Source organism: Macaca mulatta, chromosome 20 (genome assembly GCF_049350105.2).
Source record: "Macaca mulatta isolate MMU2019108-1 chromosome 20, T2T-MMU8v2.0, whole genome shotgun sequence".
Lineage (NCBI taxonomy): Eukaryota > Metazoa > Chordata > Mammalia > Primates > Cercopithecidae > Macaca > Macaca mulatta.
In genome coordinates, this window is record NC_133425.1 from 63,229,142 (window position 1) to 63,250,428 (window position 21,287).

Consider the following 21,287-nt stretch of genomic DNA (forward strand, 5'->3'; position numbering starts at 1 on the left):
CCTGGAAATACTTTATTTTGACCTGAGAAAGAGCTAGCTAGTAACATCCTGAGATTTGGAAACAGGTCCTGGGAGATGCTGTCTTCTTCCAGGAGGGGGCACTGCTGGACAAGTCTGGAACCAGTGTGGGTTCAGTCCCGCATGGAGACCAGAACCCTGTGGGCTCCCTTGGCCACAGGTATCTGAGCACATCTGTCTTCCCCATCCCATGTGGGACTGACCAGCTCTGATACCCAGGAGATACTCGATGGTAAAGACATCTGAGGGAAGAGGCCATGTACCCCTCTGGCCATGAATCTAGGCTCTGGGGATTCCCTTAGAGGAAACGGGATCCTCATTGAAGTAGCTCTACACTAAGCCCCAGCACATTCTGGGAACCCAAGTGCCATTCTGGATGGCCACATGGCCCTTTCTTATGTGGGAGCATGTAAGTCGGGCTTGTGCTTTCCTGGTCAATTCCCACATTTCAGAGCAACCTCAACATCCTAGCAACAACATGGGAGGACTGAGCTGAGCTAACTGTCCCAGGGACAAGGGGGCAGCCTCCCCTTTAACCTTCAGTGTCCTGCCTGGTGGTGGGTGCTGTCTGCACTTCACTTCCTAGTTCAGGCCATGCCAAGGCTTCTGCAGCAGGCAGAGGCAATGTCGGGCCCTCGGGTGTGAAGACTCCCAAGTGCTGGGAGGAAGTGTGGTTCAAGGTCAGGCTCTGCGGTTAGATGGTCCTGACCAGGCTCCCAGCTCCATCATGGACAACCTACAGGAGACAAGTAGCTTTGCCCTCTGTGCCTCCATTTTATGATCTGAATGATGGGAATATTTACCGTCAGGGAGTGGTTTGAAAATTAAGTGAAATAATAACATACATGTTTGCCCTGAAGGTCAGCATGCAGTAGGCACACTCCAACCCCATCCCTTGTTATTCCCTCTCACAAGGATATCTGAATCCAGTACATGACAGGAAAACAAGCCTGGTGACTTCTAGAAGAGGTGCCAAGAGGAAAAGGAAGCCCTCCCTGGGCTTTTCTGGCAAGGAGCCCAGGGCAGGGAAGTGGGCGGAAGGTTAGAGAAGGGAACAGAACTCGGTCCAGGCTGAACGAGCCTGGCAGGCTGGTCAAAGACGCAATGGGGAGGGCGTGTCCTTTCTCATCACCACTCCCCACCCCAGCTTCTGGAGGTGGGTAGAAGGCTGGCCCTGTGCAGAGCACAGTCAAGAGCACAGTGGGTGATTGGCCCTCAGGTCCAGTCACAGCTGCTCCACGGGGCATGCCTGGAGCTCTTCCTCCTACTTCTCACCCTGTGCCACCTCCCTGAAACCACTCCTCCCTGCCACCTCAAGGGCACTCTGGCAGCCAGCACCATGACATTAAGAACAGAACCCCTCCTGACCTCCAGCCCAGTGAGGCCCCAAACTCTCCCGATATCTGCTGAGACGGCAGGCGCAGCAGCAGCCCATCAGGAAGTCCTGACTCCTGTTCTCTGAGGAAATCTTTTCTTCGGAGGCTCCTGGGATTTGGCTATGAGGGAACAGGTAGGAGACGAGGGCTGGAGGGGCAGCAGCCCGTGTGGCACAGTTGACGGTGATGACCCACGGCTGGCTTCAAGCTGCTGTGGAGCAATGAGTGAAGAGAAAAACCCCCTACAGCAAGAAACAAGCCTTTCAGTATTAAAGAAACCCAACCTACCAAACAAACACCACATGCCATGTCCTATTTTCTCAATTATTTATTAACATTTCTCAGATGTTCTAAAGCCCTCCCTTGCCTCCTCTCTGCCAAATCAGGGCCCTCTGTCCTACTTCAAAAGCCTGAGAGCTCACTTAATAAAGCAAGCCCCAGTCCCCACCTGGGAAGGGCCTGGTCACATGGGAGGGCAGGTGAGGGTCCCTGAGGGACAGCTTGTTGCCCTCACTGTTCCTGAGATGTCCCAGCCCAAGAAGGAAATGAAACTTCTCATCATTTCTCCTCGGGCCTCAGCCGAGCTGGCCCTATTGTGCTTTCTCACCATTAGGACTGCGGATCAGGCTGAGGGGCTCACCAGGGTGAGCCTTTCCGAGTCCCACTCACTGGCATTGCCATGAGGAGGCCCGGCGGCAGCTCTGCCCTCTGCACGCCGTGGTAACCTGGCCAACAAGAACATTTGCCACCCTGCAAGTCTGAGGAGCAGGTGAGTCGCTGGAGGGGGCGAAGTCCCAGGGCCACCTCTGGCTTCACCCAGACTCATTAAGGGTGAAAGATACCATCTCTGCTAGGGCCAAGCCCCTGTCACATCTGGCTCCTGTTCCCCTCCCTGGTCCCTCTGCCCTGTGGCAAGGAGCCCAGGTGCAGGTTCATAGGTTGTTCCGCTGAAGTGCCTCACACAAGTTCTGGTTGGTGTCGGGCTCCTCCGTCAGCACCTCCACAGCCTCCCACTCCCCGGATCGGCTCGACCTCTTGATGGCGTCTACCACACTCTGCATGTACAGCCCATCTTCGAAGGAGGCGGCCATGGAGACAGGGGTGCGGTCCCAGGTTCGGCGGTCACCCTGCCCCTGAAAGGACTGGCGCAAGGCCTGCACCATGTAGACCATGCCCTTCAGGTACAGCAGCGGGACGTCCTGGGGCCCCTGTTCTGGCAGCCCCGCACCCACGGCCAGCGAGTCCCTCAACAGCAGCTCCTCTTGCGTGGCAGAGTTCTTCTGCCCATAGAGGTCAGCTCCCCGGGCGACGAGGCGTCCTGCAGAGCCTACCACCATGACTTCATGCACAAAAGCGCCCGGCATGTTGAAGTTGAGTGTCACTGTGCTACACACACCCCCACCCATGAGCATTTGGAAGAAACAGAAGTCATCGCTGGTGACGTGCCGGATGCCACGGATGGCAGCGTTCTGCCTCACAAATGTCTTGAGCAGCCCGTGCACCTTCTCAGCTCTCCGGCCGGTCAGGTGGGTCAGCAGGTCCACAATGTAGGTCCCCATGGTGTGCAGGCCCCCGCCACCCATGAGCTCATCACAGATCCAGCCATAGCTGGGGCTCAGCAGGCTGCCTGAGTAGATGCGGGCATCGCAGATCATCACTGCTCCCACGTAGTGCTCTGAGATCAGCTGCTTCATGCGCACGAAGGCAGGCAGGAAGCGCAGCACGTTCCCTACCAGGCTCATGAGCTGTGGGTAGTAGCGCGAGGCTGTCACCATCCGGAAGGCATCCACCGATGTTGCTGCCTTCTCGCAAACGACATTCTTCCCAATACCTAACAATAGGACACAACAGGAAATCTCAAAGTTCCAAGGAGGAATCTCCAGCATGTCCACCTGCCCTGAGGATTCTGGACTTGTCTGCCTCACAACTGCATGAACTAATTTTTTTGTTTTCTTTTTTGTAGAGGTGGGGTCTTGCTATGTTGCCCAGGATAGTCTCAAACTCCTGGCCTCAAGCGATCCTCCATCTTGGCCTCCTGAGTAACTGGGACCACAGGTGTGTACCACCACATCTGGCTAATTTTAAATTTTTTTTGTAGAGATGGGGTCTCCCTCTGTTGCATAGGCTGGTCTAGAACTCCTGGGCCCAAGTGATCCTCCTGCCTTGGCCTCCCAAAGTGCTGAGATTACAGGTGTTAGCTGCCATGCCTGGCCCCAAATTTCTTCAAATAAATCTTTTCTCTCTTAAACACCCTATTGGTTCTGTTTCTCTGGAGAACCCTGAATAATACAGGTGGGCTAGAGAGGTTGGCACACTTCATGGATGTGTCTCTATGCTGTCATGCATTTATTAGGTCATCAGCTTGGGGCAAGGGAATCTAACCTATTTTCTAGGGGATGGGCTAGTCATAACTCCCACTCTTAGTCATAACTCCAGAGAGGGCCCTAAGAGTCCCTGCAGATTGTTTTCTGAAAACACTGGTCCAACAAGTTAGAGTGGCCCAAGGCTAGAAAATGCTCAGCTCTCGTAGGACGGGAAGGAAGTGAGAATACCCTTTTTGCCCTCACACCCATTCTGGGTACGCTGCAGTCAACACGCACCCAGAGCTAAACAAAGCTGGACAAAGCCCTGAAGAGAGTGCTAGAGGATGAGCAGCTGGAAACTGAAGGGATGAATGCTGCTCCATGTTTCAAGATGAAAGCTCGTGAGGATATGGGCAGCGATGAGACACTAACACCTGCAGTGTTCCTGCAAGCTTCATGTGGTTCAAGTCAAAGGAAATCCTGTGCTAATACCTTAAATAGAAAACTTAGAAAGCCCAAAAAGCAGTATGGACTAGACACATACAGAAGTTTACAAGTCATAGTAAGCCAGGAAGGGTAAATACCCACGAAAAAGCTCTCCAATGACCAATTGCTTCTTGGAATAAAAGCCGAAGTCCTTACAAAGGCCCCACCCATAAGGTCTTGATACGTGATCTGTGCACTCCTCCAAAATTTTTTTTTTTTTTTTTAATTGAGATAGAGTCTCACTCTGTTGCCCAAGCTGGAGTGCAGTGGCTTGATCTCGGATCACTACAACTTCCACCTCCCGGCTTCAAGCAGTTCTCCTGCTTCAGCCTCCTGAGTAGCTGGGATTACAGGCACCCACCACCATGCCCGGCTAATTTTTGTATTTTTAGTGGAGAAAGGGTTTCACCACGTTGGCCAGGCTGGTCTCCAACTCCTGACCTCAGGTGATCCACCTGCCTTGGCTTCCCAAAGTGCTGGGATTAAGGCATGAGCTGCCATGCCTAGCCACTCCAAAATTTTCTTTTTGATCTCTTTGCCTCCTGTGGTCTTTCAGCTGCTCATCCTGCTCTAGCCACTGAATGAGAGATGGGAGCTGCTATGCAGAAGGACTTGGTGACTGGGGAGAGGCAATGATCACAAAATGCTGAAGGACTGAGAAGGCAGGGCTGGGTTAGGAAACGAGACTGAAAGCATTACACAGAGCCTATATGCAATGTGGAAAACGGAATACCAAGTCTTGGTCTGGATTAATTCGTGTGCTTACCCTTCTAGTTGAAGCCCATTTGGGCAATGTGTGCACCTGAGCTTCTCCTCCATGGCCATCCAGGCTCCACTCTGGCACTCCACAGGTACTTCCTGGTTGGAGGGGCAGCCTTAGGCCTGGATGCCTGTGACCTGGGGTAACCGAGTCAAGAGTGTGCCTTCTCCAGGTATGTGCATCTTCAATAACCATGGTGTTCATCTTCCCTCAGGCCCCTGAACATTTTCTGAGTGTTTTCAGATGGGGCAATGGTAAAGACACAGATTATTTCTGATGGCTCACTGCAGGATGCAGCTTACCCTGATGGACCAAGATGGATTCTTTCCACACAGGTTCAGGTGGGGCCAGCTTGCAGCAGAAACAATAGTAACTACAGACAATAAATCTTGCAACAAAAAACTAAGAAAACTTTATAGAATGGCCTATGTCTCGGCTGGGCATGGTGGCTCACGCCTATAATCCCAGCACTTTGGGAGGCTGAGGTGGGCAGACAAACTGAGCTCAGGAGTTTGAGACTAGCCTAACCAACAGGAAGAAACCCTGTCTCTACTAAAAATACAAAATTAGCCGAGTGTGGTGGCACATGCCTGTAATCCCAGCTACTCGGGAGGCTGAGGCAGGAAAATCACTTGAACCCGGAAGGTGAAGGTTGCAATGAGTTGAGATTGCGCCATTGCATGCCAGCCTGGGCAACAAGAGCGAAACTCTGTCTCAAAAAAAAAAAAAGAAGTGGCCGATGTCCCACGTGATGGATGGGCCCCAAGACAACTGACTGCCCAGGAAGAGTCAATTATTGGTGCAAGACTCAAGCTTTGGAGCCAGAAATTCCTATGCTCAAATCTTGGCTCTCTCACTTCATTGCTAGATGACCTGGGAAATTTCTAAACTTCTCTGGGTTTTTGTTTACTACTGTTAACGTAAAGCAGGATTTTACAGTTACAGGGAAGAAAAGAGGACTAAGTCAACCAAAGCAGTATATGTAAAGTACCTGGCTCAGTACAGCTCTGTCAACAGTACATTTTATTACCATCACCAAGGGAGGGATTCAGCCAATGTCACAAATTCAGAGGAAAAAAGCCCATTGCGACTTGGATATTAAGACTTGGCTGGGCATGGTGGTTCACGCTTATAATCCCAGCACTTTGGGGGGCCAAGGTGGGAGGATCACTTGAGTTCAGGAGTTCAAAATCAGCCTGGGCAACATAGCAAGACCTAGTATCTATTTAAAAAAAATAAAAAATAAGCCAGGCATGGTGGCATGTACCTGTAGTCCCAGCTACTTGGGAGGCTGAGGTAGGAGGATCCCTTGAGCCCAGGAGACTGGGGCTGCAGTTAGCTATGATCAAGCCACTGCGCTCCAGCGTGGGCGACAGAATGAGACTTTGTCCCAAATAAATAAATAAATAAATAAATAAATAAATAAATAAATAAGACTCACATAGAAACTACATTTTCCAGGTAAATAATTTCTTTTCTTTTCTTTTCTTTCTTTTTTTTTTTTTTTTTGAGACAGAGTTTTGCTCTTGTTGCCCAGGCTGGAGTGCAATGGCGCGATCTCAGCTCACTGCAACCTCTGCCTCCCGGGTTCAAGCCATTTTCCTGCCTCAGCTGGGATTACAGGCGCCTGCCGCCATGCCCAGATAATTTTTTTGTATTTTTAGTAGAGACGGGGTTTCACCATGTTGGCCAGGCTGGTCTTGAACTCCTGACCTCAGGTGATTCACTCACCTTGGCCTCCCAAAGTGCTGGGATTACAGGCGTGAGCCATCGCGTCAGCCCCAGGTAAATAATTTCTATGTTCTGTATTTTGAAAATCTGATTTAGTTTCTTCTTCCTCTTTTTAGGAGACAGGGTCTTGCTTTGTCACTTAGGCTGGAGTGCAGTAGCATGATTCTGGTTCACTACAGTCTTGGTCTGGCCTCAAGCAGAGCCTTCCTTTCAGCTTTCCAAGTAGCAAGGACCACAGGTACGTGACAGCACACCCAGCTGATTTTATTTTTCTTTTATTTTGAGACGGAGTCTCGCTCTGTCACCCAGGCTGGAGTGCAATGACGCAATCCGCAATCTTGGCTCACTGCAAGCTCCGCCTCCCAGGCTGCCGCCATTCTCTTGCCTCAGCCTCCCGAGTAGCTGGGACTACAGGCATGCACCACCATGGCCGGCTAATTTTTTTGTATTTTTTTTAGTAGAGACGGGGTTTCACCATATTAGCCAAGATGGTCTTGAGCTCCTGATCTCGTGATCCGCCTGCCTCGGCCTCCCAAAGTGCTGGGATTACAGGCTTGAGCCACCACGCCCGGCCAAGCTGATTTTTAAATTTTTTGTAAATACAGGGTCTTGCTATGTTGCCAAGGCTGGTCTCAAACTCCTGGCCTCAGGTGATCCTCCTGCCTTGGCCTCCCAAAGTGCCAGGATTACAGTCATGAGCCACCATGCCCAACCCATGTTGATTTTATAATGTCTTTTCAGAAAATCTAATTTTCACGCTGGGTGAGATGGCTCACAGGTGTGGCAGTACACAGCTGTAGTCCCAGATACACAGGAGGCTAGGGTGGAAGAATCACTTGAGTCCGGGAGTTAGAGGCTGTGGTGAGTTATGATTGAGCCACTGTACTCCAGCCTGGATGACAGAGCAAGACTCTGTCTCAAAAAACAAATAAAATCAAAATGAACATACAGGAGTTGTTTTATCATATGTACTGTTTATCAGGCCTCTCTGAGAGTCAGGCCCAGCCTGGCCCCCTGGTAGCTCACATCCCGACCAAGCCCACAGGAGACAAATTGGTGCCTCTGGTCAACCCTTCCAGCTCTTCTTACTTCCTACCCCCACCTCTGCCGCCTTGACCCTGAAGAACCCCACAGAGCATCTGTTATTCGTACTTATGGGCATCTTAGGCTTGAACTCCCAGGATTACAAACCTCAGTTCTGTAGCAAGGAACAAGGCATATGGGTCGGTAGTCTATGACATCATTCAATCTCTTCAATTTATGACACTTCAATCTCCTGCTCTTCTTTAATAAAAGAAGCTTTTCAACAGGTACTAGCAGGACAATAAAGAACGGCCAGCCAAGTGTCACATACCTGGGGTAGGGTGGCCAGGCTTTGCATGGGGCCCAGCAGGGAAAGTAGCCCCTGACTGCTAGCACTACTGCTTCTGGAGGGTCTCCAGTGCTTCTCCACACTTGTGGGCCTTCCAGATTAGGGATAAGACAATCACAGTTCCGGGGGTGAATTCTGCCATTTGGCTGCTGAACACATATGGCTGACCAGGGAGGGATGTAACGAGGAAATGAGGTTCTCAGACACCCCATTTGAGAGCTGCCACTCTGACCACCTCAGAAGCCTCCTGCTATAATGCCTCACTGCTGGCAACAGAGTGGATATTGCAGTGTGAGGCAGCGAGGAGGTGGGTTGAGAGGAAAAAGGACTTTTATGACTGCTAGGAGTTTGGTGGTAATAAAACTAGGATAAGGAATCCCTGTTTCATGCCTCAAGAGGTGAGGAAAGGGAGAAAGGCCTCTCTTCTTGAACCTGAAAAACAGTATGCTTTTGTTTTTTTAGATGGGGTCCTGTTTTGTTACCCAGGCTGGACTGCAGTGGTATAATCTTGGCTCACTGCAACCTCTGCCTCCTGGGCTCAAGCTAACCTCCCACCTCAGCCTCCCAAGTAGCTGGGACCACAGGTGCACACCACTGTGCCCAGCTAATATTTTGTATTTCTGGTAAAGACGGGGTTTTATCATGTTGCCCAGGCTGGTCTTTAATTCCTGAGTTCAAGCAATCTGCCCGCCTTGGCCTCCCAAAGTGCTGGATTAGAGGTGTGAGGCACCGTGCCTAACCCTGAACAACAGCATGCTTAAACTTAGGACCCAATAGTATCAGTGTGGGACTGAAAGGACATCTTGAGTTAAACAGGCTCCTGCGGGCTAGTTGTACAGGGTCTTTGGGTAGCCATGAAAGACATGTCTACCTGAGTTTATCTAGCTTTCCTGCCAGGAAGTCAAGGGAGAGATTAGAGAAGCTGAAATCTGCTGGGCACAGTGGCTCCTACCTATAATTCCAGCACTTTGCAGGGGCCAAAGTAGGATGATTGCCTGAGGTTAGGAGTTTGAAGCCAGTTTGAACAACATAGGGAGATCCTGTCTCTACAAAAATGCTTTCTTCTTTTTTTTTTTGAGACAGAGTCTCGCTCTGTCGCCCAGACTGGAGTGCGGTGGTGCGATCTCGGCTCACTGCAACCTCCGCCTCCTGGGTTCAAGCGATTCTCCTGCCTCAGCCTCCTGAGTAGCTGGGATTACAGGCGCGTGCCAACACACCCAGCTAATTTTTGTATTTTTAGTATAGACGAGGTTTCACTACGTCGGTCAGGCTGGTCTCGAACTCCTGACCTTGTGATCTGCCCGCCTCGGCCTCCCAAAGTGCTGGGATTACAGGTATAAGCCACTGCGCCTGGCCTGCAAAGTGTTTTTCTTTTTTTTTTTTTTTTTTTTTGAGACGGAGTCTCGCTCTGTCGCCCAGGCTGGAGTGCAGTGGCGCAATCTCGGCTCACTGCAAGCCCCGCCTCCTGGGTTCACGCCATTCTCCTGCCTCAGCCTCCCGAGTAGCTGGGACTACAGGCGCCCGCCACCTCGCCCGGCTAGTTTTTTGTATTTTTTAGTAGAGACGGGGTTTTACTGTGTCAGCCAGGATGGTCTCAATCTCCTGACCTCGTGATCCGCCTGTCTCGGCCTCCCAAAGTGCTGGGATTACAGGCTTGAGCCACCGCGCCCGGCCTTAGATTTCTTTTTGTTTGTTTGCCTTTGAGACAGTCTTACTCTGTCACTCAAGCTGGAGTGCATGATCACTGCTGACTGCAGCCTCTATCTCCTGGGCTCAAGCGATCCTTCTGCCTCAGCCTTCCGAGTAGCTGGCACCAGTCATCTGCCACCATGCCTGGCTAACTTTTAAACTTTTTTTGTGGAGACGGGATCCCACTATGTTGCCTAGCTGAGAATTCAGATTTCTTTCTTTTTTTTTTTTTTTGAGATGGCATCTCGTTCTATCGCCCAGCCTGGAGTACAATGGCATGATCTCGGCTCACTGCAACCTCCGCCTCCTGGGTTCAAGCGATTCTCCTGCCCCAGCCTCCTGAGTAGCTGGGACTACAGGCGCCCTCCACCATGCCCAGCTAATTCTTATATTTTTAATAGAGATGGGGTTTCACCATGTTGGCCATGATGGTCTCGATCTCTTGACCTCACGATCCGCCCGCCTCGGCCTCCCAAAGTGCTGGGATTAAAGGTGTGAGCCGCCGCACCCGGCTGAGAATTCAGATTTCTAACAAACCCCAGGTGATGATGCTGCTGGTGGAGCATACCAAGAACCAGAAAAAAAGCAAGCTTGCTGCCAAAGAACCCTGGGGTTTTCTCCTTCCTCCTGTACAGCTTGGAAATGGTCTACGTGGGGAACCCTAAAATTCAGGGAGAAGACAGAGAGCCTCCAGGGCTCTGGCTCTGGACACACCTCACCTTTCCAGCCTGCATTCAAGCCACAAGGGATGGCAAGGAGTCAAGTGACCATAGCGGCTTGCTTCCCCTTGAACCAACTTGCTGCTAAAGTGTTGACTTAGGTCTATTTCTGAATTCAATCTGGGAGCCACTGTCTGACCTCCCAAGTATATGGTGACCAATGAATGAATAACTCCAATGTCACACATCCTCAGAGAGAGCTCTCTGGAAGAAACAAACAATAAGGCCAAAACTTACTTGCTCCAAATTGACAACCAGACAGACTAAAGTTCTTTCTCACTTCAATGAACATTTATCCTTCCCCACCCATAGGACCAGAGATGACAGATACCTTCGTATGACATTCCTCAGAATGAGGGAGAGATAAGTAGCAGACCCCGAGGTTTTCCACCATGGCAGTGGTCAGGAAGAGTGGAGGACAGCCTCATGGCACCAATTCCTGGACCTAGAGATCTTCAGCTGCATCAAAGAGACACTTGGCTCCTATCACCTCACATAAAACAGTTACTCAGTCAAGTAAGTATATGCTACTTGAATTGTGACTATGTCTTCTGTCATCTACCTTGTAATGTGTGTTATTTCTAGTTGCCTCAATTGGACTATAAAATCTGAAGGCAGGGAGGGGTCCAATCTAACACAGCTTTGAATGTCCAAAATGACATCAGGACAGTGACTGGCACACAGGAGGCACTAAAAAAAATAATTGAGGCTGGGTGTGGTGGCTCATGCCTGTAATCCCAGCACCTTGGGAGGCCAAGGCGGGTGGATCACCTGAGGTCAGGAGTTCAAGACCAGCCTGGCCAACATGGCAAAACCCCATCTCTACTAAAAATACAAAAATTAGCCAGGCATGGTGGCACACGCTTGTAGTCCCAGCTACTTGCGAGGCCGAGGCAGGAGTATCGCTTGAACTGGGAGGTGGAGGTTGCAGTGAGCCGAGATTGTGCCAATGCATACTCCAGCCTGGGCAACAGAGTGAGACTCCATCTAAAAAAATTAAAATAATAATAATAATAATAAAATGTAGGCCGGGCGTGGTGGCTCACGCCTGTAATCCCAGCACTTTGGGAGGCTGAGGCGGACGGATCATGAGGTTAGGAGATCAAGACCATTCCAGCTCACAAAGTGAAACCCCGTCTCTACTAAAAATACAGAAAATTTAGCCGGGCATGGTGGCAGGCACCTGTAGTCCCAGCTACTTGGGAGGCTGAGGCAGGAAAATGGTGTGAACCCGGGAGGCGGAGCTTGCAGTGAGCGGAGATTGCGCCACTGCACTCCAGCCTGGGTGACAGAGCGAGACTCCGTCTCAAAAGAAAAAAAAAAAATGCTGGGCACGGTGGCTCACACCTGTAATCCCAGCACTTTGAGAGGCCGAGGCGGATGGATCACCTGAGGTCAGGAGTTCGAGACCATCCCAGCTCACACAGTGAAACCCTGTCTCTACTAAAAATACAAAAATTAGCTGAGTATGGTGGCGGGTGCCTGTAATCCCAGCTACTCAGGAGGCTGAGGCAGGAGAATCACCTGAACCCAGGAGGCGAAGGTTGCAGTGAACCGGGATTGCGCCAGCGCACTCCAGCCTGGGCAACAACGGTGAAACTCCGTCTCAAACGAAACTAAACTAAACTAAACTAAAATAAAATAAAAATTTCTGGCTGAATGTTTACTGGTTTACTTACTAAACTAGGTTCTGATTTATATTAGATAAAGAGAAGAAGTTGACTCCAGTTGACTAGAAAGAGACCAATGGGAACTGCAGGAGAACAGCTCAGCAGGCCACGCCCAGCCAGGGGCAGGAGGTTACCAAGCCAAAATTTCCCAAGGGAGTGGAGATGTCATGTGAGCAGGCTGTCAACGGATCTTGTCAGGGAAGCCAATGCTGTCAGAGCCTTCCTGTCCTCTGGCAATACAAGACTGCAATTCGGCAGGAAGGGTGTGTGCTCACTATAGTCAAACGCTGACAAAACATGGGAAATGGTAGCCTTGCTACACAGCCTCTCCTTCCTGTGGTGCTGTATGCCCCAGAAATGGGAGAACAAACACACCAGTCACAAGCAATTCCCCGGCGCCCAGGGCTCGGACCTCTAACTTCACATAAACCTCAAAGTTTATGAACCATCTCCAGCCCCTTGATGGCTGTCTCTTAGAGTATTTCCTTAGTTTCTGTTCAGGGATTTATAGATGGGAGGTAGGTTAGGCTATGTCTTTTTTCTCCTATAGTTATAAGAACTCCCAATATGCCCTCCCCAAGCACTGCTTCAGGGACAAGTGATGTCCCAGAGTTCTCCTCCCTGCAGATGCGAGCCTAGGACGGAGAGCTCAGAGGAGGGGAGTGACCCTCAGAGGACTGCCCAGAGGGAGACACGATCTGCCCCTGCCGTGGCCTGCCGGGCGTACCTAGAGCCTTCACGGATATCTGCCGGGTGAGTGGAGGGGGGATGCTGATGCACACCAGATCCACGTCTTGATGCAGCAAGATGTCATCAGTCCGGCTGGTATAGAAGGCGATGTTCATCTCCTCAGCAAGCTGCTTTGCCTCCTCCTCAGTCTTCCCCCACAGGGCCTCAACAGTGAACCCTTCTGCCCTCAGCAGTGGGACCAGAACTCGGGCGGAGCTGCCAGTCCCAAACACGCCCACTCCTGGCAGCATCTTCATCCCGGCCTCTCTCTTTACCAACTCATCTCCTCACAAGAGCCTCCGGCATGGATATGATCTTCCAAACGTCCTGGTCAGACATGGCTCCTAGAATAGCAAGCATTACACTGGTCATTACTGGAGAAGACACTCAGCTGAGGCTACTTTCTTCTTCTTTTTTTTCAGATGGAGTCTTGCTCTGTCGCCCAGGCTGGAGTGCAGTGGTGCGAAGGCTACTTTCAAATAAGGAAGCAACAAGTTCTCTGCCAGAAAAGCACAAATGAAATACGGCTCAAGGCCAGGCATGGTGGCTCACGCACGCCTGTAACCTCAGCATTTTGGGAGGCCGAGGTGGGAAGATCACTTGAGGCCAGGAGTTTGAGAGTAGCCTGGGCAACATGGCGAGATGTCATCTCTATAAAAAAAAAATTTAAAAATAGCCGGATGTGGTGGCATGCGCTCATTGTAGTCCTAGCTACCTGGGAGGCTGAGGTGAAAGGATCACATGAGCCCAGGATTTCACAACTGTAGTGAGCTATAATTGCACTACTGCATTCCAGCTTGGGCAACAGTGCAAGACCTTGTCTCGAAAGAAAAAACAAATACTGTTCCAAGATGAAAAACTGTAGATTCTTCTTCTTCCATGGAGACTGAATGATAGGAGGAAAAATGGAAAATGAATAAAGCTGGATTTAAGTCTCTGTTCGGCTACTTAATTTTCTGTGTAACCCTGGTCAAACCATTCAACCTTCAAGGCCTTAAATGTATAATAAGGGGAGTGATTGATCTTTAAAGTTCCTTCTTGCTGTAAAAGTTCATGATTCTATATATGACAAAGAAAAAGAAGAGTGGAGGCCAGGTACAGTGGCTCACACCGGTAATCCCAGCACTTTGGGAGGCCAAGGTGGGTGGATCGCCTGAGGTAAAGAGTTCAAAACCAGCTGGGTCAACATGGTGAAACCCCATCTCTACTAAAAATACAAAAAAATTTAGCCAGGCATGGTGGCAGATGCCTATAATCCCAGCTACTCAGGAAGCTGAGGAAGTAGAATCACTTGACCCAGGAGGCAGAGGTTGCAGTGAGCCGAGATCACACTATTGCACTCCTACCTGGGTGACAGAGTGAGACTCCGCTGTCTCAAAAAAAAAAAAAAAAAAAAAGAAGAAGAAGCTGGGCGCGGTGGCTCACGCCTGTAATCCCAGCACTTTGGGGGGCTGAGGCGGGCAGATCATCCGAGGTCAGGAGTTCGAGACCGGCCTGGCCAACATGGCCAACCCCGTCTGTATTAAAAATACAAAATTAGCCAGGCGTGGTGGTGCATGCCTGTAGTCCTAGTTACTTGGGAGGCTGAGGCAGGAGAATTGCTTGAACTCAGGAGGCAGAGGTTGCAGTGAGCCGAGATCGCGCCACTGCACTCCAACCTAGGCAACAAGAGGGAGACTCTGTCTAAAAAAAAAAAATAAGGAAAGAAGGAAGGAAGGGAGGGAGGGAAGGAGGAAGGGAGGGAGGGAGGGAGAGAGGGAGGGAGGGAGGGAGGGAGGGGGGGAGAGAGAGAGGGAGGGAGGGAGGGAGGGAGGGTGGAAGGGAGGAAGGGAGGAACGAAGGAAGGAAGGAAGGAAGGAAGGAAGGAAGGAAGGAAGTCGCGTGAGGTGGCTCATGCCTGTAATCCCAGCACTTTGGGAGGCTGAGGCGGACGGATCACTTGAAGTCAAGAGTTCGAGACCAGCCCGGCCAACATGGTGAAACCCCGTCTCTACCAAAAATATAAAAAATTAGCCGGGTATGGTGGTACACGCCTGTAGTCCCAGCTACTCGAGGGGCTGAGCCAGGTGAATCACTTGAAGCTGGGAGGTGAAAGTTGCAGTGATCCGAGATTGTGCCACTGCACTCCAGCGTGTGTGACAGAACGAGATTCCATCTCAAAAAAAAAAAAAAAAAAGGCCGGGCGTGGTGGCTCAAGCCTGTAATCCCAGCACTTTGGGAGGCCGAGGCGGGTGGATCACGAGGTCAGGAGATCGAGACTATCCTGGCTAACATGGTGAAACCCCGTCTCTACTAAAAATACAAAAAACTAGCCGGGCGTGGTGGCGGGCGCCTGTAGTCTCAGCTACTTGGGAGGCTGAGGCGGGAGAATGGCGTGAACCCGGGAGGCGGAGCTTGCAGTGAGCCGAGATCACGCCACTGCACTCCAGCCTGGGAGACACAGTGAGACTCCGTCTCAAAAAAAAAAAAAAAAAAAAAAAAAAAAAGAATGGACAACAAAAACCAGTTCAAGAGGAAAGTGAAAGAACTAATTGCTACGTAGATTAAGTATAATTAAAATTTTTATGGTAGCAAACATAGGAAAATGCTCACTAGAAAAAAAAAATACCAAAAAACTTTTTCCATCAAACTGGCTAAAATAAAGCGTATACTTAAAAAGATTTTATTGGGCTGGGTGTGGTGGCTCATGTGTCTGCAATCTCAGCACTTTGCGGGGCCAAAGCAGGAAGGACTGCTTGAGATCAACAATTCAAGACCAGCATAAGCATCATAGTGAGACCCCCATCTCTACTTTAAAAAAAAAAAAAATTAGCCCGGCATAGTGGCATGTGCCTATAGTCCCAGCTGTTTGGGAGGCTGAGGTAGGAGGATCGCTTGAGCCCAGGAGTCCAGACTGCCGTGAGCTATGACAGTGCTACTGCACTCCAGCCTGAGCAACAGAGTGAGACTGTCTCAAAAAAGGTTTTTTTGTATACAGATATTTACTATAGCATTGGCTATCATAATGAAAAACTGGGAGACAATCTAGATGTCCAATACAAGTAATGGGTTAGACAAAGAATGCTGTGGAGCTACCGAAAACCATGAAGTAGAAGGCCCTCAATAACCTGAAAGACATTCACCACATAGTCACTGAAAGGGGAAAACACACACTATTAGAAGTATGGGTTTTTTTTTTAAAAGCACACAAAAGAAGGATAATAGGTATGAGAATATATAAGGATATCTGTAATATATCTATAAAAATATCTCTATTCAATGCTGTAGAAGGACCAGAATACTACTGAATTTGCTGCTGAGGTGGATGGGATTATGAATGATTTTTGTTTCTTTTCAATTTTTTTTGAACTTTGCAAATTTTTTGAGACATGATTATGCCTTATTCATTGTAGAGTTTTTCTTCTGATCACAAGGGTTATACAATAAATAATAAAACCAAACAAAAGTCCTTTGCTTGGGATCAATGTCATGTGAGAAAACCAAGATGAGATGTAGGTGTGCTCAGAATATCCAGGTTCTCCATCCAACATTTCCCTCAGCTAAACCAGCAGCTCCCGACTCTGTATTAGCGTCATTGGTGACCCTAGACCCACTGAATCAGACGAGAGCGATGTGGGCCACATCATCATCATTTTTTCTCTTTTTAAACTTTAATGTAATTTTTTAAATTGTGGTACAATATACATAAAATTCACTTTTTTTTTTTTTTTGAGATGGAGTCTCGCTGTGTTGCCCAGGTTGGAGTGCAGTGGCGTGATCTCGGCTCACTGCAGGCTCCGCCTCCTGGGTTCACGCCATTCTCCTGCCTCAGCCTCCCAAGTAGCTGGCACTACAGGGGCCTACCGCCATGCCCAGTTAATTTTTTTTGTATTTTTAGTAGAGATGGGGTTTCACCATGTTAGCCAGGATGGTCTCAATCTCCTGACCTCATGATCCGCCCACTTCGGCCTCCCAAAGTGCTGGGATTACAGGCATGAGCCACAGCGCCCGGCCTATTTTTTGCTTTTTTAAAGACAGAGTCTCACTCTGTCGCCCAGGTTGGAGTGCAGTGGTGCAATCTCGGCTCACTGGAACCTCCCCCTCCCTGGTTTCAAGCAATTCTCCTGCCTCAGCCACACGTGTAGCTGGGATTACAGGTGTGTGCGATCACCCCCGGCTAATTTTTGTATTTTTGGTAGTGACAAGGTTTCACCATGTTGGCCAGGCTGGTCTCGAACTCCTGAGCTCAAGCGATCTACCCACCTTGGCCTCCCAAAGTGCTGGGATTACAGGCGTGAGGCACCACACCCAGCCCATCTTAACTTTTTTTTTTTTTTTTTTTGAGACAGAGTCTTGCTCTGTCGCCCAGGCTGGAGTGCAGTGGCGCAATCTCGGCTCACTGCAAGCTCCGCCTCCCGGGTTCACGCCATTCTCCTGCCTCAGCCTCCTGTGTAGCTGGAACTACAGGTGCCCGCCACCACGCCTGGCTAATTTTTTGTATTTTTAGTAGAGACGGCGTTTCACCGAGTTAGCCAGGATGGTCTTGATCTCCTGATCTTGTGATTCGCCCGCCTCGGCCTCCCAAAGTGCTGGGATTACAGGCGTGAGCCACCGCGCCCGGCCCATCTTAACTATTTTTAAGTATATACATCAGTGGTATTAAATACATTTACAGCTGGGCGCAGTGGCTCACGCCTGTAATCCTAGCACTTTGGTAAGCAGAGGAGGGTGGATCACCTGAGGTCAGGAGTTCGAGACCAGCCTGACCAACATCGTGAAACCCCATCTCTACTAAAAATACAAAAATTAGCCGGCCTGGTCGCACGTGCCTGTAATTCTAGCTACTCGGGAGGCAGAGACAGGAGAATTGCTGGAACCTGGGAGGCGGAGGATGCAGTGAGCCGAGATCAAGCCACTGCACTCCAGCCTGGGTAACAGAGCAAGAATCTGTCTCAAAATAAAATAAAATAAAATAAATAAGTAAATAAATAAATACATTTACATTGTTGTGTAACCATCAGCACCACCCATCTCTGGAACTCTTTTCACCTTGCAAAACTAAAAACTCTTTAAATAATACCCATTATGGCCGGGCGCGGTGGCTCAAGCCTGTAATCCCAGCACTTTGGGAGGCCGAGGCGGGTGGATCACGAGGTCAGGAGATCGAGACTATCCTGGCTAACATGGTGAAACCCCGTCTCTACTAAAAAATACAAAAAACTAGCCGGGCGTGGTGGCGGGCGCCTGTAGTCTCAGCTACTTGGGAGGCTGAGGCGGGAGAATGGCGTGAACCCGGGAGGCGGAGCTTGCAGTGAGCCGAGATCACGCCACTGCACTCCAGCCTGGGAGACACAGCGAGACTCCGTCTCAAAAAAAAAAAAAAAAAAAAAAAAAAAAAATACCCATTATTCCCATTAAATAATAACTTCCCATTCCCTCTACCCCCGCCCCAGCCCCTGGCAACCATTATTCTACTTTGTCTCTATGAATTTGACTACTTTAGATACCTCATATAAGTGAAATCATACATTATTTGTGCTTCTGTCATGGGCTTATTTCGGTTAGCATAATGCCTTCAAGGTTCACCCTTACGAAACTTGTAGCATATGTCAGGACTTCCTTCCTTTTCAAGGCTGAGTAATACGCCATTGTATGGCTGATACATTCCTCTATCAATGGACACCTGGATTGCTTCCACGTTTTAGCTACTGTGAATAATACTGATATGAACATGGTGAACAAGAATCTCTTCTAGACTCTGCTTTCATTTGCTTGGAGCATATATCCAGAAGTGGAATTGCCAGGCCATGGTAATTAGATTTTTAATTTTCTGAGGAACCACATACTGTTTTCCACAGTGGCTGTACCATTTTACATTCCCTCCAACAGTGTGCAAGCCTTCTGATTTCTCCACGTCCTCACCAACCCTTGTTACTTTCTGGTGCTTTCTGTTGGTTAGCCATTCTGATGGAAGTGAGGTGACCATTATTCACTTTTTTTTTTTTTTTTTTTTTTTTTGAGACAGAGTCTCACTCTGTCACCCTGGCTGGAGTGGAGTGGCACTGGTCTTGAACTCCCAACTTCAAGGGATCCGCCCGTCTCGGTTGCCCAAAGTGCTGGGATTACAGGCGTGAGCCACTGTGCCTGGCCTCACCATTCACTTTTATCATTCACTTCTAAAGCTCCTCAGGTGATCCTAGTGTGTAGCCACCAGATGAGAACCTCTGAGCTATGTTTAACACATGTGAAAAATTATCTACATTTGGAGCCATAACAAAATGTCCTGTTTGTCATATGTACACTTTCCTGAACCTTCTCACCCTCTGTACTATGATTAAAAGGACAAATCTGTCATTAAGAGGGAAAAATCTCTAACACAACTATTTTAACTTCTATGTATTTCCTTCAGTAACATCATTTTTCCAATAATTTTATAAATACCATACAGTCCCTTTGTTTACCAATTACATTTATTGATTCTTTTTTGAGATGGAGTCTCACTCTGTCATCCAGGCTGGAGTGCAGTGGCATAATCTCAGCTCACTGCAACCTCCGCCTCTTGGGTTCAAACAATTCTTGTGCCTCAGCCTCCTGAGTAACTGGGACTACAGGCATGTGCCACCATGCCTGGCTAATTTTTTAATTTTTAGTACAGATGGGGTTTCCCCATGTTGGCCAGGCTGGTCTTGAACTCCTGACCTCAGGCGATCCGCCTGCCTTGGCCTCCCAAAGTGCTGGGATCACAGGTGTGAGCCACCGTGCCTGGCCTACCGATTACCTTTAAAAAGCTAACTACTCCTGATCTTGGTCACTATCACAATTTTTATTTTGAGACAGATTCTTGCTCTGTTGCCCAGGCTGGAGTGCAGTGGTTTGATCATGGCTCACTGCAGCCTCAACCTCACAGGCTCAAGGGATCCTCCCATCTCAGCCTCCCGAGTAGCTGGGATTACAGGTGCACACCACTGTGCCAGGCTAATTTTTGCATTTTCTGTAGAGATAGGGTTTCACTATGTCACCCAGGCTGGTCTTGAACTCCTGGCCTCAAGTGATCTGCCCACTCTGGCCTCCCAAAGTGCTAGGATTACAGGAGCAAGCCACATTGTGCCTAGACCAAAAAAAAAAAAAAAAATTAAGACTGCGGTAGGTCCCTCTGCATAGCACAGCTTCTGCTTTCTTTGAGATGACCAACTCCTGGAACTCCTCTCTACCCTGCATCTTCCCTCCTCTGTAAATCTTTTCTGACTGTACCCCACGAGGAGCTCCTCCCGCTGGACCTTCTATACACTTGCAATAGGAACTAAACTTATTCCTCTTTTGTGTCCTCAGGGCCACAAACACAGCAGGCCCTCCACTGATTAGTGAATGAATAAATTAATGAATTCACTGCGCTCAGTAAAGTGTTTTCTGGATGCGCCCACTCACTGGTGTCACCAGCTTCTGATGGCCACGTTTGTCCATGAAACACCAAAGTTACCCTTTGAAAACATACTGGAGGTTCTATCCTCACGTGCTGCTGATAGTGATATAGAATCGTACAGCTGTTCCGAGTAAGAAGTAATCTGGCCTTATTTATAATTAAAACTGCATTTTATGACTCACAAATTCTACTCGTGTGTGTGTGTTCCCAAAGAAATTCTCATAGGGATCCACTGATAAGGGATACAAAGATATTTACCACATCATGTCTGAGGTGCAGAGTTGGAGACAATCTGGGGGTCAGAAGCGGGCAGGTAAAGTGTGGGGGATGTACCCACTGGGGTTCTCTGCAAGTTAGAAACAATACTAGATGAATATAGTCACATGAATGAACTTGGTAAAAAAAAGAAAACACAGTGAGCTCTAATACATTATTTATATAAGCTAAAAATACACACACAGGCTGAGTGCAGTGGCTCACACCTGTAATTCCAGCACTTTGGGAGCCAGAGGCGGGTGAATCACCTGAGGTCAGGAGTTCACGACCAGCCTGGCCAACATGACAAAACCCCATCTCTACTAAAAAATAAAAAAAATTAGCTGGGTGTGATTGTGCACGCCTGTAGTCCCAGCTACTCAGGAGGCTGAGGCAGGAGAATTGTTTGAACCCGGGAGGCAGAGGTTGCAGTGAGCCGAGATAATGCCACTGCACACCAGCTTGGGCGACAGAGCAAGACTCTGTCTCAAACAAAACAAAACAAAACAAAACCCCACACACATACACAGAAACAAAAATGCTTCACAGGAACTTTTACAAACAAAAGGATACATACTAAATACATTTACAGGGGATAGGGAAACCAGAGTAGAGAAAGGGGATAAAGGAGAATAATTAAAAAAAAAAAAAAAAAAAAAAAAGGCCGGGCACAGTGGCTCGTGCCTGTAATCCCAGCACTTTGGGAGGCCGAGGCGGGCGGATCATGAGGTCAGGAGTTCAAGACCATCCTGGCTAACACGGTGAAACCCCGTCTCTACT

General features: G+C 49.0%; 1 protein-coding gene and 1 long non-coding RNA gene across 9 annotated transcripts in view; one reads left to right on the top strand and one right to left on the bottom strand.

Moving 5' to 3' along the window:
- Window positions 1–1,709: 1,709 nt before the first annotated feature.
- The window catches only part of GFOD2 (Gfo/Idh/MocA-like oxidoreductase domain containing 2), a 53,546-nt gene continuing 33,968 nt past the window's right edge, over window positions 1,710–21,287 (bottom strand). For 2 of the 8 annotated variants that reach the window (XM_077983578.1, XM_077983579.1), the window contains 3 exons: window positions 12,852–13,197; window positions 10,786–10,913; window positions 1,710–3,225 (listed from right to left, as the gene is read on the bottom strand). In XM_077983578.1, the coding sequence (XP_077839704.1) occupies window positions 2,327–3,225; window positions 10,786–10,798 (912 nt within the window). In that variant the 5' untranslated portion in view covers window positions 10,799–10,913; window positions 12,852–13,197 and the 3' untranslated portion in view covers window positions 1,710–2,326. 8 annotated transcript variants of the gene reach the window in all.
- The window catches only part of LOC144337649 (uncharacterized), a 32,224-nt gene continuing 17,353 nt past the window's right edge, over window positions 6,417–21,287 (top strand). Inside the window, exon 1 of the long non-coding RNA XR_013411060.1 lies at window positions 6,417–7,245. This is a non-coding gene — a long non-coding RNA (uncharacterized LOC144337649). The remainder of the gene's footprint in view (window positions 7,246–21,287) is intronic.